At 48.7% G+C, this 18,184-nt stretch overlaps 1 protein-coding gene across 1 annotated transcript in view; it reads left to right on the plus strand.

The window, feature by feature from the left end:
• lamc1 (laminin, gamma 1) overlaps positions 1-18,184 on the plus strand; it is a 46,602-nt gene continuing 28,418 nt past the window's right edge. Inside the window, exon 1 of the mRNA XM_084480836.1 lies at positions 1-613. Coding sequence (XP_084336962.1) covers positions 244-613 — 370 coding nt within the window. The 5' untranslated portion in view covers positions 1-243. The remainder of the gene's footprint in view (positions 614-18,184) is intronic.

The raw sequence follows: 18,184 nt of genomic DNA on the forward strand, positions 1-18,184 counted from the left end.
ACGAAGCACTGATCCCGTGGAAGTTTGTGGAACACAACGAGAGCTGCGCCAGAACAAGGACTAGCATTTCGGGGGAAGGAACGGGCGCAGACTGGCAAAGCAGCCGCGCTTCAAGGCAGTGTCCCGCATGGTGTGGCTGGTTTCATCAGGATCGCGGTAACTGGTTAGTTACAACATAGTTTGGAGAGTTTGAAGTCGTCCAGCAGGAGCCGAGAACCACTCTGATCAACAGGAGGACTCAAAATGCATTTGTTTATCAAAGCGTTGATTTCATTGACTATGGCTGTGTGCAGCCACTGTGCTATGGATGAATGCGTCGATGATTCGAATCGGCCTCAGCGATGCATGCCCGAGTTCGTGAACGCTGCTTTCAATGTTACCGTGGTGTCGACCAATACGTGCGGGTCCCCCCCTGAAGAGTACTGCGTGCAGACCGGGGCTACCGGGGTCACAAAGTCGTGCCATATCTGCGATGCCAGGGACCCCCGACAACATCACAGCGCCGCGTACCTCACCGACTACAACACCCAGCAGGACACAACCTGGTGGCAAAGCCAGACTATGTTAGCGGGTATCCAGTACCCGAACACCATCAACCTAACACTGCATCTCGGTAAGTAGGCTTCCCTAGGCGGGCTGTCCCGGTGTTTTGTGTCTGCTGTTGTACTGACCCCGGCCGAATGGCCGCGTCCTGCGCTGTAGAAGCAGGGCCGTGTTCGCCAATGTTTCTAAAACTTTATTTCTGCAGGTTTAAAGTTCTCAAACCCATCGCTTTCTCTTCGACTCCGTTCAGTGGAGTCCCGGAGGCGGGTAAAGGTAGTCGACCCCCCGTGTCAGACAGCTGGGGTGTTAGAATCGTGTACTGCGGTGTCCTAAAGATAGCAGCCTGGATGTGGATTCAGGCCTGGGCCCCGGCAGAGAGACGGGGAGCTTGAGTTAAACTGGGCCTATATATAACCGCTTCACTTGACTCTGATGGCCGTGTTGGTGGTCTTTTAAAAAAGACTTGGTGGTGATAGTAACTACGGCTAAAGATGGTCGGAGAAAATAGCCGCGCTACATAATATCGTGTGGGTGAACTCTGAAAACACCAGGTGAAACTTACTCGGATGTCGGTTGGGGAATGGGGGTAGAGGTCTTTCCGCGGGGGGAATGTATTTGTAATGCTTTCGGTACAGTGTGAGTAAAAAAAAAAAGGTGATCCAATCTATTTGTGAGACAGCTTGTAACACTGCTTTTTACAGTGCCCCACATTCCTGAGCCGTTCAGTCATGCTGTTCTGTTGAGCTGAGCTGCCCTGGACGATATGTAGCCTTGGGTCACAAACTCTGATTAGAGCTGCACCTGAATGGCTATATATTCACGGCATTCTTCTCCAGCTGGGGGATTTAGTAATGTTTGATTTATACTTTTCTCCGTATTTGTTTAGAAATCACACCTAAACCTCAGCCCTTTTCTGTGTGACAGACTCTGATTGACTACTAGGCCTTTATTCTGCCTGAGGTCATAGAATTGCCCCACACTGAACGATGAAATGCCAAGGCACATTGAAATACCAAGTCTTTATCAATCGGTCACTGTTTAAAATAAGGGCCTCTTGTATATTGTCAAAACTATAAACTATTTTGTATACGTAATAAATGTATATCTAGCACCAAGCAGCACACAAAACAACATCTATGTTAATTCATTTAATTTTCCCTTCACTACACTCCCCCCAAAAAATGTATGGCCTTGGGGGTAAAACTAAAAAAAATTAAAACTCGCTTTCGGAGAAATGGGGAAACTTGGTGACATAATCGAGGATTCTTCTAGAGAAGTGTAGCCCTGACAGAGTAGCTGCAATTCTGTCCTTTGTTGTGCGTTGTGCTGTGTGACGGCTTGCGTGTGTGCGGGAGTCTGCATTGGAAACCCAGGCGCAGGCAGGAATCCGGCGTGCCGAGACGTGTTGGGAGCAGATCTCTCTGTAGGAACAAGGGCCCAGATCTTCCTCTGCAGGCTGGTGGCTTGCAGGAGGAACATGAAAGCGGAAAGAGCAGATGCTGTAGATGGACAGACGTTCTTCCTCTCCGTTTGTTTGACGATACACACGGGAATTAAGATTTGAAAGGGAGTGTAAACTAGAGCCCCCTGTGAGGGATTGTATGCACACAGCTGGAGTCGACACACACACATCTCTGTTTACATCTATAGTTATCTATACTAAACAACTATATGTATCGGGTCTTTCCATTTAGATGAAAAATTAATGACTTTATAATACATAGCCCATTGTATTGTAGTGGTTCTTACACATTTAACCAAAATTTTAAAATACCCACTAGCTTTCAATTCATTGGGGGACTTTGTGAATTTTGGTCACATAATGGCCATCATTTTCTTTTTTTTTTGGGGGGGGGGGACACTTGAGATTCCAACGGTAGTTGTCTTGACGGGCCCTCGTGGAGTGGGCTGGATATAACGGAGAGAGCGAGAGAGACTCTTGAGCTGCTCAAGAATGCTGTCAGCCCCACAGAGGGAAACATTCCCCTGCAGGCCTGTATTTCAGATTTCTCTGTCTCTCTCACTCAAGTAGCGTTTCTTAAACTATAGGATGCTACCCAAAATGGGTCGCAAATTCAATTGGAGTCGGGTCGCGTCCCGACGATGAACTGAAGGGCGGTGGTCGGGTCCCACGAACACGCCGCCATTTTTGTTTGGGTCTCTAGCTAAAGACGTTAAACATTCCCTCCTAGTTCTCTGAAAGGCCCATCTACACAGTGGAAGGGTAGAGTGAATCCAGGCCAGCAACAGCCCCCAAGTTTACAGTAACTACACATGCGTGCAGTCGCACTGCTGAGAGGGTTGTAAACACTCATGTTCACGCCCCCCCCCCCTCCCACCCTGCAGGGCTGACATCCACACCTGCAATCCCAGTACACATCCGGCTGGAGGCCTGGCTAACAATAGGAATGTTGTTTATTAACTCTTTGTAATCCAAGGGGCTGCGTTTAACCTTTTCTTATAGTTATAGTATAGGAAACTGTTTTACTACATGCTGTGCTGGGAACTTAAAGGGACAGGTGCATGGCAGTGCACAGCGTTTGTTGTTGTGGATCAGGGGTTTAACGCTTTCGTGGGTTTGAACACAAATGTCCTTGGTCTACCTGTAGGCAGCCTTGAGCAAGAAGCCACAACCCCTAGCTGCTCATTAATGACGCATATCATGAACACACTGAGTTGCTTTAGATTCTAGCTTAATGCTCAATGACTCAAATGCTGAACACTGAAGGATAAACCGATCCAAACATTACCATGTGCCCTGCTGATACCTTGATGGCTGCGTGCCAGGCTAGGTCCGGCCCGTCCCTGAACTCTGAGAGTTGGTCCAGGCAGTCCTCTTGTGTGGCAGGCAGTCTTGTGTGGCCCGTCTCCAAGGCCAGATGGGTCCAGATGAGGGTCCTGGCCCAGCAGGAACAGGAAGAACTCTCTCTCTTGTGTGGGAACGAGAAGAGCAGTGGTTCTACGGGCCCCCGGGACCTCGTCGTCATCCTCCTCTTCTCCTCCCAGGCCTTCACACACACACACTAAAACACACTTTTCTACTATCCCCAGCTGTTCCAAATTGTGTGTGTGTGTGTGTGTTGAGGAGGAGAATGAGGAGGAGGGCTCATCTGGTTAGAACCATTGTTGTGCTGCTGGTTCAGGAATGAGCGCAGCGTGGGAATAGACTGCGAGCCAAACAGCTGGAGGATTGGCCTTCACATCACTAATGCATGCAAGCAGCTGATGACAGGCCGACTGCACATCCAGCTCCTTGAGAACCGGACTGAACGGATCAGTCTGCCCTAAGGTTCAGCCACTCTCTGTACTGGACCAGGTCCCATTAAGTCACTTGGCTTTCATCCCTAGAGACGTACAGTTAAAATAGTTTTTACAATACAGTACAATTTCATTTTTATTTATATCATTAAGGTGCCAGTAGAGGTTCCGTCTACTCCTGCTATGATGCATTGATACCATAGAAGAGTAAATAACGGCCATCTACGTTTGGCCTTTATCTGGTTGTTATCTTTGTATTTGTATAAATGAAAAAGTTTTATCTGAGGATAGGCAAAGGGGAGAGGGGCAATGGTTGTGGATGTCGGGGGTCTTGAAGACAGCCGGGCTAGTGTCCCGTGTTTTGTGTGGTGATGGTGCTCCACAGCTCAGGGACTTCAAAGAGCTGGAGGCGGTGATGCGAGAACCTGCATCTCCAGTGTCCAGCCATCTATGTTCCCATCTCTCCTTCATCTCCCCCCTCTCTACCCTCTCTGCTCTCCCCCCTCTTTACCATTATCCATCTCTTCCTCTGCCCCCCCTCCCCTCCCCGTCTATCTGAACAAAGCCATGGTAACAAAGCAACAAACAACACCTGTCCATCTTCCACCTAGCCCCGCCCACCGCTCTGTATGTCAAGTGCGTGTCTCCTGCCCTGCGTGAACACGGAGTGGACAGCTTCTCCTCCTGGGGCCGCTCCTTCGACCTTGGAGCGCAGCGCAGGAATGCAACAGATGCCCCCACGGCCGTCACGTGACCCATCCCCTGGCGTCATGGTTACAACATGTCAGGGTTACTCTCTCAGACATGAGATAAGCCGCTAAACATAGGGCGGTGTGCTATCTGCAGACCTAGCTGCGGTGGAAGCTTTGAAGACGGCTTTGTTCATGCAAGGTTTTCTAAGGTTTTCTAAGTTTTGTGTTGATAGCCTATGGGGGGAAGGTAATGGATACCATTGTGGAGTGGAGTCTATGGAAATGACAAGCATCCATCCACTAGTTCTGACTGTCGTTGGGAGAGGCTATGTCTTGGTTCTGAGGAGTTTGCTAGCTGCTTGTTTAAGAATGGCAATGCTCTCTATTTGTTATATTTTTTGTGTAGGTGGAATTTCTGCTTGAATTCCCATTCACAAACTGTTCTTGTCGTTGGTTGGGTCCCAGCTCTGGTGGGGGGAACAGGACTTGTACCAGGTGTGCTGTCGGCTTACAGTCCCCTGCACAGCTGGGGGTGTCTGGCCAAACATCTGCACTTCCTGTTGGGCCAGCAGACAACTTCATCACTTTGTTGTTACATTCCTTGTTTGTCTAGCTTTTATTTTTTTTAGAGTCTCGTCTCAACCTTTCAATCTCCTCTTCTGCTGTCCTCCCCCACAGACTCATTGCTGATACTGTATAGCTGCTAATGTTATTCCTGTTTATCACAGTTGGAAGACGGTCACCAATTAAGACTGCAAGCTTCATCATCTAATGTGTCTTCATGTATGACTTCAAACATGCCCTTTTATGTGTCCAAAATACAAACAGAATTACTCTTATATTCTTTGAATATTTTTGTTTGATATGGCCCATCTGCTCTTCAATCTGAGGTCTTCGGCGGGGGGGAAGCCTTGGGACATATTTTTTAGGATTTTCAAGGATATATAAAGAAATGTACATGGTATCTTGCAGGACTGCGGTACATCACCTCTCTGAGCGTATATAAGGGTGTTTATCTGGAAACTTGTATTGAAACTGATACGTCACGCTATGCCACCATAGCGTGATGTCTTGTAAGTTCTAGGTTGTAAATCTATTCCCACTGTTTAAACACCTGCGGTAGGCCCCAGTTGTTGGCCCTGCAGCTATCTCAAACAGTCCGGACTCTGCATGAGTCACTGTCTGCTGTAAAAGTATATCCTGGATGAGATCACGTCAGACTTTGATTCAATTATGTTTTGATTGTTGATGTTCAACTGCTTGGTTTGGCAACACAAAGAACTCCTCATTAGTCACTGTTTACACTTAACATGTCATCATCAGGTAATACGCGAGTTCATTTAAAATTTCAATTACTTTATTGTCTTTTTTTTACACCAGAGATAAAAGTGGCAAACGTACGGTATCAGTTAATCGGCCATTACGTAGCAGTTTGACCGCTAGTATTTGCTTCTATTGTCAGGGTGCTGTGGCTTTGACCTCTGACCTGTGACTTAAACTTGTCACGGCAGTTGATATAGGACTGGAAGTCAATGTCTATTGTTCCCCTGGAAACAAGAGGCCGATCATAAATCATCACAGACCAACTGTCATCTACCAACTATTAAAAACGTGAATCACCCATGTGTTCCCTGGCGCTAATCCTGGGCTAATTTTGGAGTTTTACGCGCTTCAACCATTAGAGGAATTCCTATAGTTAGTGTTTGGCCCCGCCCCCTTGGTGGTGCTATCCTATCAGGGGATCAGTGACATGGCTGACTGCTCTCCACCTTCCCTCCTAAATCACTCCCACCTTAGAAAAGTCTTTGTGTGCCTTTCTTGACGTGGGGGTGGGGAGGTGGATTAGTCTTTTTGTGTGGTCGTTGCTTCCCCAGCCATCGTCCCTTTCCTTAAACCTGCCTGCCGGTCTGTCTGCTTGTCGGCCCTGTCTCACTGGCTTGCGGTCTGACTTTCTTCTGGTCTGTTTGCTTGCCCTGCCTGTCGCACTGGATGTTTGACCCCACCTGTCTGTCTGTCTGTCTGTCTGTCTGTCTGTCTGTCTGTCTGTCTGTCTGTCTGTCTGCATGCTTGCCCTGCATGTCTATCAATCCGAGCTACCCGTCTCCCTCTCTAGTACCTGTTGCACCTCCTTGAACCAGAAATGTCTGTCTGCTTTCCCGTCTCTCATTGTCTGTCTGACTCTCTTCCTGTCTGCCTGCCCTACCTGTATATCTTTCTTTAGTACCTCGTCCTTTGTCTTGACGCAGGGCTGTTTGTCTGACTCAATGTTGGTCTGTCTGTGAGCGACCTGTCTGTCTCCCTCTGGTACCTGTACCTGTGTCCTCTACACAGGGTTGTTTCTCAGAGGCTTCAGATCTCGGCTCTGATTGGCTTGTTAGAGACAGTTAGACGGCGGCCTGTGTTTGTCCTATCAGTTATCAGTGTTTGCTTTGAAGTCCAGCTTAACATTCCTAACGCTGTGTGCTAATTAAAAGGCTCTCCGTTGCCCTTTCACATTTCCTGAGGTGTGTGTGTGTGTGTGTGTTAGGGTTAGTGTGTCAGACACCCAAACCTATATTTTCCATTCACAGAAAACACTCTAAATAGTCTTTAGATTGGTTCTGTGTTATGAACAGAATGCGGAACAGAAGTTTTGCGTCGTTTGGGGCAGCCTAAGGTTTAGCAGTAGAAGCCTACCTTTTCTCCCCTCTGTGTTTCTATAGTAACCCCATTAGTTCCCCTCCGGTACGAACCTCATTGTTTATTATTTTTCATTGAGGAACTGCGTCACTGCCGGGGGTCGACATAGTAACGCCAGGTTGACCTTTTTAATATCTCACTGGCAGCCCTGAGGTCGCAATAACAGTGCTTCGGCCGGGCCGGGACAGGGGCTGCTCGCCTGCTGTGACAAAGCGCCTTATCCTTGGGGTTCCACAGACTGACCTACCGCTGGCCGCAGTGCCTGCCCACGCCACACGGAGCGCACTACCTTTTGAGAACCTTTTTTAGAAAGATCACTAGATGGTTGGTTTTGTCTCGATCGAATTGAAGAGCAACGTAGGGCCTCCTCTAACACCTGCAGCCGTAGAGAGCAACTCGGGGAGCGTACTGATCGAGAGTCCCCACCCTCTTTCAGTGATGTATCCTGTGATTTATCCTTAGATTTATCCTTTGTTTGTTTTATTTTTCTATAAATCACTGCGAGTCTCTTACCCAGATGAGGTTGTATAGCTGAGGAGTGGCTGTGCATGATGACAGTGTTTGGTTTTAAGTCTATTTTTATTGTTCTTGGCATCTGGAGCAGAGCGGCCTGTCGTGAGTGATCCAGACCCGGCCTGGTTGCTCACTGTTTCCTACACAGTAGCCGTAATCACCTTGTCTCCTCTACATAAAAATCTCCTCCGCACAATGCTACCCAGATACGTCATCTGACATGGGTTTATTAGGAGTCTTCATACGCATTATGTGCCAAAGCTCTCTCTCGTGGAAAATAAAATGGACCCGGTTCTGCCCACCAGTTGTGCAAGAGACACCGTCCTCTCAACCCCTCACACGAGCTTATCTGCGGCTACACAACGGCAAAATTAACCTAACAAAGGGCTTCCTCCTAAAGATGTAAAACCATGTTTGGGCCTTTGAGTTCCCCTAAGTACTAAAACCCGTGGAGTGCTGAGCTGGGGGAGCCGCCCGACCACCATTGTCTCCCCCATTGAAGACTCTCTCGCTGGGTGAACTCGGAGAGCAGATTGGTGTCAGCTGAACCGTTAAATCTCACCAACATACTCCACTCAGCTGATCCACAGAACGCTGCCTTTAATAGACCTAGGGCCCGGCACTTTGATCCCCAACATCGGGCGAATCAAGAGTCTTGTTGCGTTTTTTGTTGAGGAATATCTTGGCCTCTTCTGGGCGCTGGTGTGTTTGAATGCATTTTAAAGAAAGAGCGGACTGCCTGTCCGCTCTTTCATTCTTTTAAGTTCTCCAGCTGAAGTAGTGCACTCATGCAGGCCTAGACTAAACACATCCCGGTTGGACTCGACTGGAGATGGAATCTGCCGGTTGCATCTGCCGCAAGCAAACACTGACTCCAGAGTCTTGAGTCGCTTGATTGTTCTCTTTGGGGAACAAATTGTCCCTTTTCTTCAATCTACTATGAAAAGGCTTATTTTTCAAACTGTATTTAACATTTTTTGACATTTTTACAGCCTTAGAAAAGAGTCTAAATGTTCTTGTGAAGGCCAATGTTGGCTGTTTTATTTTACCATCATGCATCCAGGCCAGATATGAGTTTCTCTGACACAAGCTTGTTGTGACCTTGTTTCGAATCTCCATTTCAACATATGCCGATAGGACCAGGGGTGTCCCAATCGCTCAGTATTTACGCTAAATAAGCAGCTTAGCACCCCAATGACACTGAAGCCCTTCCTCCGGCACAGGAAGCAGAAACCTGTGGGAAACCGGTCCGCGAGACGCAACCACCACCTGCCCTTTGACCCCCCCCCCCCTCCCCCGAGACTTTCTGAGAAGAATCTGTCGTGAGCAGGAAGTGATGTCACTGCCCCAGGGGGAAAGGGGCTTCTCTTATTATAGATGGCGCACTGCCTCCGTCTATGGAAAGGGGGCCGATTTGTTACACGGGACGTGCAGATGCATGCAGGGTAATTTTAGCTGTGCTCCGGCAGAGGAATGATCCCCTTGCGGTGCAGTACAAGCGGGGCGCACACTAGCGACCAGTGTTCAAAGCGCTGTGCGGAGAGTGGTAACTAGTTAATTATGGGGAGCGCGACAGACGTGTAGACTGATTTATACACAGGCCTTTGTTCCTGTTTTCCAGCTGAGTTTAGTAATTACATAGCTGATGGAGATGTTAGATGATAAAGCCTCCAATTTCCTTTCCTGTGTTTAATGTTTGGTTTAGCGTTACACAAACTGGAAGAGGAAGGACTCGGGCTGCATTTCAAAAGTGGTCCAAGTTTGCATCGTCAAGATCTGTTTAATTAAAAGTATAAGTAATGGTTCAGTAAATGATGGCTCATTATTTGACAGTGGGGGGGAAATGCTAGTGGTTGACTCGCTCAGGCCAAGTAACTGGTCAAGTCGGCGGATGTGGTTAGCTGACATAGCTAACATTGCACGAGTGGATGATTTCGGGCAGACTTGGCCTACTGGTTAGGGCTTGGCCTTGAAACCGAAGGGTTGCCGGTTCGATCCCTGACCCAGTGGGAAAAATGTGGGCGGGGGAAGTGGTTGAGCACTGCTCTCCCATGCCCACATCCACGGCTGAAGTGCCCTTGAGCAAGGCACATAACCCCTCACTTCTCCACGAGCGCCACTGTAGTGGCGTGCTTCACCTCACTGTGTTCACTGTGTCCTTGTATGTATGAGCATACTTGGCCAAAAAGCTGATTTTACATTTACACATTTACATTTCCTTCCTGGCGCAGGGTTACTGAATGGTGTGATTTGAATAGAGTGGTGATTAGAAGTTAAGTCATTCTGTTAAGTAAATGATGGCTTCACTATCGGACAATAAATGCTTGAAAATGACTCACTTAGCCGTATCAGGTCACGTAGCCGGATGTGGCTAGCTGCTGTAGCTAACATTGCGATGTAGGTTGACTTCCTTTCTGGCTTAAGTTTACTGACGCTAACAGTGTCCAGAGAGCAGCTGGACTCCAGAACATCATTCTCTTGAAAGACAGCTAAAGTATGGTTACCCTGTCCCCACCCGAGCCCCACAACCACCCACACCCTATCTGCTATATGAGAAGGGTGGGGGGGGGGGGGGGGGGGGTGCCGGACATGAGATTTGGCGTTAACGTAACTGTTTATGCAGCTGTTGTATGTCGGACATCTGCGTTGAGCACTCCGGTAAGCAGAGGAGAATCCAAGAGGCTGGGCTTTTTGCTTGAGTCAGTTGCGGCACATGGTTTTGTCATGAGAGTTCACCAAGGCAACGTCACCAGTGAGTGTTACCAGTGACATGTCCTCAACTTTTTCTAAGAAACTTTACCAGAAACGTGCAGGCCAGAATTGTGCTTGAATCGGTTTCATCACCTCGCAGGTGGGATTTCGTCATTGTTAACATTGTTGGAGCAATCTTTTAGGCTTACTTCTTAAAAAAAAAAAAAACATGGTGTCCTATTTAACAAATGCTGTCATGTGTCTGTGGATATAAACCCACATCTCGCCTTGAACCTCAAAAGTTCCATAGCACAGAAATGATAATGAGGCCACAACAAATGGCTGACTTTGTGTGCCTCTTCCCACCTAATGTTACAGATGAGGGAGGCAGATATCAGCTAATCTAAAAGTCCCCAGGCTCTGTTTGCTGTACCAGCATGTGCGTTGTCAGAGAGCTGCAGAAGTTCATTGTTGTGGGTTGTTTTTGTCTAAGACTAAACCCAGACGTCTGTGAGATGGCCCACTTGATGTGTTTTTTTTTTTTAAAGAGTCAAAGAGATCTAGCGATGAGGCATCGTGACTCTAGGCCTTTTTCCTTTCACAATCCTTACACTAAATCCCTGCCATGGCGGGGTAATGTTGGACCACAGCCATTTGTCCTCTCATCCACAATGCTGTTGTCCATCTTGTGATGGCTCTCCATGGGGTTGGATTCGGCTTTGTTTTAGCAGGGGTCTGCCGGGGTCTCTGGGCGGAGGAGGGCCACATGAAGCCCCCTACTGGGCCCCTTTGTCTCTGCTAACGTGGACACTTGGCCGGGCCTTCGTTTGTTCCTGCTGCCCTTGTTTTGTAACACCTAGGGGTGGAGGTAGCACTTCTTTGGTGGCCCCAGCAGTTAAATCCTAGCCAAACAGACCATTCCCCTGGGCTCTCACTCTGTCAGAGGGGGTTCTTTGTCTTGCTTTCACAACTTTTATTTATGGAGTTGTTTTTGAATAAATGTAGTGTGGGCTGCATTTTCCTGATCAAACATACAAAACCCAATTTGTTCCCCCGAATGCTGCATCAAACCCCCTTTTGTTATAGCGGCAGAATATGAATAATGTTCAACTGTTGTTGGTAACCTAATGTAAAGGAGAAGGTTGTAGATTATTCCATGTACTTTGCTCTCAGGCATTCCCAGGTCATTATGGATGGGGACTTAAACACAAGGCTCCATGCAGGGGGAAATCACAGGCATTCTTGCAGTGCTCCTTTAAACTGGTAACCAGGCAATGAAAGCCCAACCCAAAGTCCTGAATGACTAACGACAGGGCACTACCACCAGCCACTAAAGGCCGTCATTACCCGGGTCTTCCAATTGGAGATCCCACCGTTTCAGAAGCCCCCTACCCACTCGCCACCCCCGTCTCCCCCCCCCCCCCCCCCCGTCCCCTGTCCTTCGTCAGGGCGGGAAGCGCTGCCTTTATACCCAAAGGCCACCAGGACGGGGGGGAGCTCGACACAGGCTAGATGCTTGCAGTGATTTACCAGCATCAGCATTTAGACGGGAGGTGGGACTCCCATCCAAGAGGACTCCAAGGACTCACTGACATGCATACCTACCGGAGCGGTGTGACCTTACTCGCCAAATAAAAGATTCAATGTTTAATATAGGGCATGACCCCTCCCTGTGATATAAGGAGACGAAACTTGAGTCTCTTTGAATTGAATTACCAGAACTACACCACTTTGTCATCAGATAAAGGTAGATGTTTAGAATAACACATGAGACCTGATAACGGACTAACCTGGAACATGGCATAAAAGCCACGGACAAAAGTACTATTTTTAAGCCGTTGGGGAATTTCTCTACACCTTCCCCCTCCTTCAAATCCTTTTCAAACTGAATTAAGCGCTCTGAGGCCGACCAGGCCCTGGCAGTGACGGTGTGCTGTCATTAAACTCTGATCTTTTCTTTCATTAATCGACCCGTCTGGTGTCGGGTCTCCGGCTGGGCCTTCTCACCCCGTCTCGCGACGCTGTTTATCAAACACCGGAGATAGCAGCCCCCTCCACCGCAGGGAGAATTATTCCTCCCTGCCGCTGGCTCTGTAGATTTTATCAAAACACAGACGAGGGGACTTTTGCTTACATTTTTCTACATTTGTAGTTCCCCCCCCCCGTCTAATCAGCAGAAATATGACACTCGTAGTCTTAAGACCTTGAGGGTACTGAGGTCTAGGCCAGACGAGTGAATGCAAGCAGGAGGGAAATGGAACAATGTCCCAAACAGCTGAGCGGGCGTCTCGGTAATGCCGTTTTCTTGCTTGCTCTCTTATCGTTTTCCTTTGAGGCTAAGCTAACAGTCGGTGGCGCTACTGAATAATATCTGGAGACCTGCTCATGTGTGAAAACCAAACACGGCCATTAGCACCAGCATTCCATCCTATAGGCGCCGGTTATACATTGACAGCGCTATTAATGTATAACTGTTGACGGACTGGGTCCTGCTTAGACTCCGCTTTGTCGTGTGTGTGTGTGTGTGTGTGTGTGTGTGTGTGTGTGTGTGTGTGTGTGTGTGTGTGTGTGTGTGTGTGTGTGTGTGTGTGTGTGTGTGTGTGTGTGTGTGTGTGTGTGTTGTTAACAAAGGTCCTTTCCTGTACATCTATATATTGAAGGTTTTTTTTTAGTCTGACATGTTTGTTCGCAATGTTCCTCTCCATGGCCTAAACTGACGGTACACAGCCGTCACACGCAGGCCTGTACTTCCTGCTGGGCTGCCCTGTTAGGATGTTCCTCATCCTCCTGGGAGTTTGTAAGAGGTTTGGATGTTGAAGTGGCGTGGGGGGGGGGAGCTAGGTGGATGTATTTTAAGACCACGGTGTCAACAACGACAGCAACATGATTCCCCTCTTTTTGACATTTCCTGCTCACCGAAGGGGTGCACTCACATAAGTAGGTCCCCAAACGAGAGCATGCAAATTGATCACATGGACGTATTATAAGATCCCCTCTTCAGCAAGTCTAATCTAGTCCAGTCTTGTTCTTGAAGTACGGTGACCGACGGCGATACCAGAGTCGGCCACTAGGCAACGTTCGGCCTAGCCAGGAGGAGCGAGTGTGTGGGCGTGGGAGTCTATAGGAGCTCCGTGGGTGGCTGAGTTTTGAGTCGTGGGTCTGGGAAGGTTCTCAAAAGGGGTCCAGGGCGACTCTCCTGGGCATTCCTGGGATTCCACAGAGCATGTCCTGCCCTCCCTCCTGTCCTCCCTCCGGTCCTCCCTGAAATCATACTCTCCATTTGTGCTCTGAGAGGTGTTCTTTCTGTGTTCCCCTGGAGGAGGCTGGGGAAGGCTCTGGTCGTCAGGCTCTGGCACCTGTTGAGGTGGTGGACTGTGTGGGGCAGAGGAGGATGTTCCTGCTCCCTGGTGCCTGGGAGAGGCAGCAGAAGGACTTTATAATTAGATGAGATGTTCTTTGTTCATCCTAGATGGGAAGGTTTGGGCGTCCAGAAGTCCAGGAACAGAAGTCCAGGAACATTATGAGAATTAAAACCGATGCAGACCTAAAGAATAAAGATATCCAAAGGTTACTGGCTTAGATTCCCACTGTCACCACCGTCTAACCTGACGGCATCGTGGAGAAAGATCTATATTCACTCTGGAAATAAGTGCTGCTCAATGAATAAATAGTAAATAGCACAACATCACGAGTACACAATATAAAAATATATATATAAAACGTAACTGATGGTTGACCTAATATAAGCTGACATGATGCTACTCTTGACTCATACATGATGCTACAGGTGGACTCATACTTGAGTCCACCTGTAAAGCAGTCATCTGGATGCCCTGACAAATGTGTATTAAGAGTGTGTTAACAGAAGCCTATTGCAGCGAACAGAACAGATGTCCTCAGTATCTGACCGGGAGACGATGCGAGGGAACGGAGGTTGGGCAGGGCCTCGGCGAGGAGAAGATTGTGGCACACGTTAAAAGTCAAAGCCGTCATTGTTCATTTGAAGAATGCCATGAGGTCATGGGGGGAATTTAATTGGACCACGCTGGGAGGGGGTACTGGTGGGCCTCTCACACACATACACATACACACACACACACTATTTCCCCCCCCCCCCTCCTGGATAAGCTGGCCCCAAGGCTGTGCCGGTCTGGTGGGTGTGGGCCCGGAGCAGATCCCAGACCCCAGACCCGGACTCGTTGAGACAGCAGGTCAAAACGCCCGCCCGCCCCCCCCCCCCCCCCCCCCCCCCCCCCCCCCCCCCCCCCCCCCCCAATCCACACCACATGAAAACGCACTGATCGGGTTTAAAAGGTAACAGATTAGTGGGCAGGGCTGTTGTCTTACCTGTTGTCTCACCTGTTGTCTCGGGTGATGTGGTCCCTCCCTCCCTTCTCCACAATCAAGTCACCTCGGCGCCCTGCAGTGCTCTACTCCTCAAAAGAGGAGTTGTCACTAAGCATGTCACTATCTGGTCCCATCTAAAGACGACCGAAGGGCATTCATTCATTCAGCCTCTAGCCCTCAGGTACGCATACCGGCTTAGTTCCGGAGGCTTCGTGAACCCCCTCCTGAGTGGCGGATCAGACTGGTCTGTCTCAGGCACGTCTATCTCTATCTGGGATTCAAACCTGCGGGCGGAAGGAGCCCTGTGTTCTTAAGTGATGTCTGGAGCTGATATCGGAATAAACCAGTTCCCTCGATTCACTCCACTGTAATGGGGTTCTGGGATTGACATAATGGAGCCATTGTAGTCATAAGGAAAGTCATGCTTTATACATTTTTACATTTGGGGTGCACTATTGGGTCTATCACATCTTTTAAATAACGAGAAATGTTAATTTGTCTAACCAGGGTAGTACCTAAAATGTTTATACTATATCACTGTTGGTGTTAAGTACTCTGTGTCCCTACAAACCCTAGTGTGTACCCACACACTCATGACTGACCGGGTCATGTTTCCTCTGAAGAGCAAAGAAGGTTTAATCTGTGGGAAAGGGGGACGGAGGGAGGGAGAGAGAGAGAGAGAAAGAGGGCGGGAGGGAGGGAGGGAGGGAGTGAGTGAGGGAAGGAGAGAGTTGAGGGAGGGAGTGAATGAAGAAGGTTGAGCGGATGAATTAAGGGGGTCGGGAGGCGGGAGTAGAGGGAGGGAGCCAGGGAGGGAGTAAGGGAGGAAAGGAGTGAGCGGGAGGGACAGAGGGTGGTGATGGAAGACGAGATTTAAGGATGGGAGAGGTTTGCTCCTCAAGGTCATCCATGTCAGCTCGTCAGCTCCTTGGCGGTTCCTCCTCCAGCTCTCTAATCTCTTCCTCCAGGAGGACCTCTTCCTCATTAAACCCTCCAGCTGACACGTATCCCTTTGGGAGGAACATCTGGGCCCGGCCCCAGGCCGTCTTATCACACAAACCCTTCCCAGCCATTAGCCGGAAGGGCCAAATGTTATCTGCTTGGATTGGACCCCTTGTTTTATGACCAGAGAAGTCCAGTCAGCTGGGAATGAAACGGATCCCAGTGCGGAACGTGATGACTTCATCTACAGTAGTAGGGATTGTTCCAGGCCCAGTGGGCGTGATGTTCACGAGATGGCGACGTGGCTTTGTACGACAGGATGTTTTTATTACCTACTCTTTTTCAGAAGCAACTCTTTTTATTGTTGAGCAGTTTTGGGCAGTTGAAACCGTCTCTATCTCTCTCTCTCTATGTGTGGGTCCATCCACCTGGCTCTCCATCTCTCTCCATCTCTCTCCCCATCTCTCTCCATCTCCTGTCCTCTGCCCACTCGTTCTTTCCATAACCTTTCCACCGCCCCCGCCTGGCTCCGCCTCCCTTGTTCCCTTTTGATGCTTTCTTTTTTTCACTCTGTTTTGTCATCTGTCCCCCTCGCCTCGCTCTCTCTCTCTCTCTTGCTCTGTTGCCTCTCTTTCTTCTACCCTTTCTGTGTCTCACGCTTTCTTTCTCCTCGTCTATCTGTCTCCTCCCACCCCCTCACCCTCTCCTACTCTCCTTCCTACTCTCACCTCTTTATCTTCACTCTCTCCCTCTCCTCACATCTCCTCTTTCGGTCTCTGTCGGTCTTTCTCTCTCTGTGTCTCTCTTTCTCTCCGTCTCTGTCTCTGACTCTCCCCTCTCTCTTCCCTCTCCCCTCTCTCTCTGTCCTTCTCTTCCCTCCCCCTCTCTCTCTTTCTCTGTCCTTCTCTCCCCCCCCCCCCCCCTCTCTTTCTGCTGGTGTTGAATATCTGGTGCGGGTCTCAGCATGTTGGTATGGTTCAACAGAGGAGCTGCTAATGACAGGACACGTCAGGCGAGACAGCAGCTCAGACACCCTGACACACACATATGTACACACACACGCACGCACACTCGTGTCCGCGCTGAGGGAAGCAAATTAATGGAGCAGCAGGAGCATGTATAAAGTTCTGGTGGAGATTAAAACCGATGAGACCAGCTGGATGGTCGTCGAAGTAATGCAGTTTAAATGGGGTAGAACGGTTTTCCGTCAGGAGGTCAGTAGTTTATATGTATGTGCTGAGGTAGTTTGAGGTTGGACAGCTGCTGGTCCATATGGAGCTCTTCATGCTACTGTAGTTCAGTGCCTGGTGCTGCCTGTGTGCTTTTGAGCAACATCTTGCTCTCCAACATCTGGTTGGGAGAGCAAGATTAAGTGACGGCATAACAAATGTGTGTGCTCCCTAGATATGGTGAAACATTCATATTTGTATGTAATTAATTACTAACATGTTTATGCATATGTATAAAAAGGAATCTCCCCCCCCACCTCCCAGACTGTCTCTACATCGTTGACCACAACTGTCTCCCTCTCCGTCTCTCCTATCTGGGGAGTCTGTCTTTGGAGTCTGTACATCCCCCCCCCCCCCCCCCCCCTGGTCATTCTCAGCCCAGCGGAAGCACATTCCAGCCTCCTCTCCCTCCCCTCCCCCATAGGGAGGATAGAGGGGGAAGGGGGGTGACCAAGGCAGGTGCATACATAGTTTCTCTGTGCTGTCAGTCAGCCTCCCCCCCACTGGAGTGTCTGAAAGGGTCTGCAGTCGGTTGCACCAGCAGAACGTAAAGCCGATCATAAGTTCGGGTGTGAAGTTCGCCTTAACCCTACGCTTGACGTAGCTACTTTCAAACTAAAGGTGTTCTAAATTTTAGTTGCACCACTATAACTTAAGTTTTAACGTTACTAGTAGTGCGTAAATTGTACCAGTGTCGCATTTAATGACGTTTAGATCATTTCAAGCCAATCATTGACAGCAAACAATGTAAACAGGAAGTAGCTGCTACCGGCAAGTTTCCACCTTATCCGAGTGAAGACGCGCTAGCACCCAAATGAGAGGGCAAACAAAACAGTTTGACAGTCATTTATTCTCTAAAATTGACGGGCGGGATAGGCGTGAGGTTAAGCTATTTGATGGCAGATTTTTATAAGCAGCTCATTGCTGCTTTGTATGCTATTCGTTGTGTGAGTGTCATGAGTTTTTGGCTGAGTTAGCCTCTACCTGGCTATGCATTGTATGGAATAGCTCTAGAATATTTGTTTGTAGTACGTGGGCCGAAACCGAAATCGCGCATATAGATCTACATCATCATACTGATGAAATGGATCGATACGGTCACGGACAATCCGTTCCCGACGCAAACTGCGTTGAAACTCCTCTTCCCATTGCTCAAAACGAATAGCCATCTTTGGTATTTAAATCTTTTAACATATTTACCGGTCTTTATCATTAGAATGGAACTTACACCAGTTAGAGGGGAGGTGTAAAATATAAGTTATAACTTAGTGTTACGTTGAAACTATCTGC

This window comes from Micromesistius poutassou (genome assembly GCF_964030765.1).
Source record: "Micromesistius poutassou genome assembly, chromosome: 16".
In the NCBI taxonomy this organism is placed as follows: domain Eukaryota; kingdom Metazoa; phylum Chordata; class Actinopteri; order Gadiformes; family Gadidae; genus Micromesistius; species Micromesistius poutassou.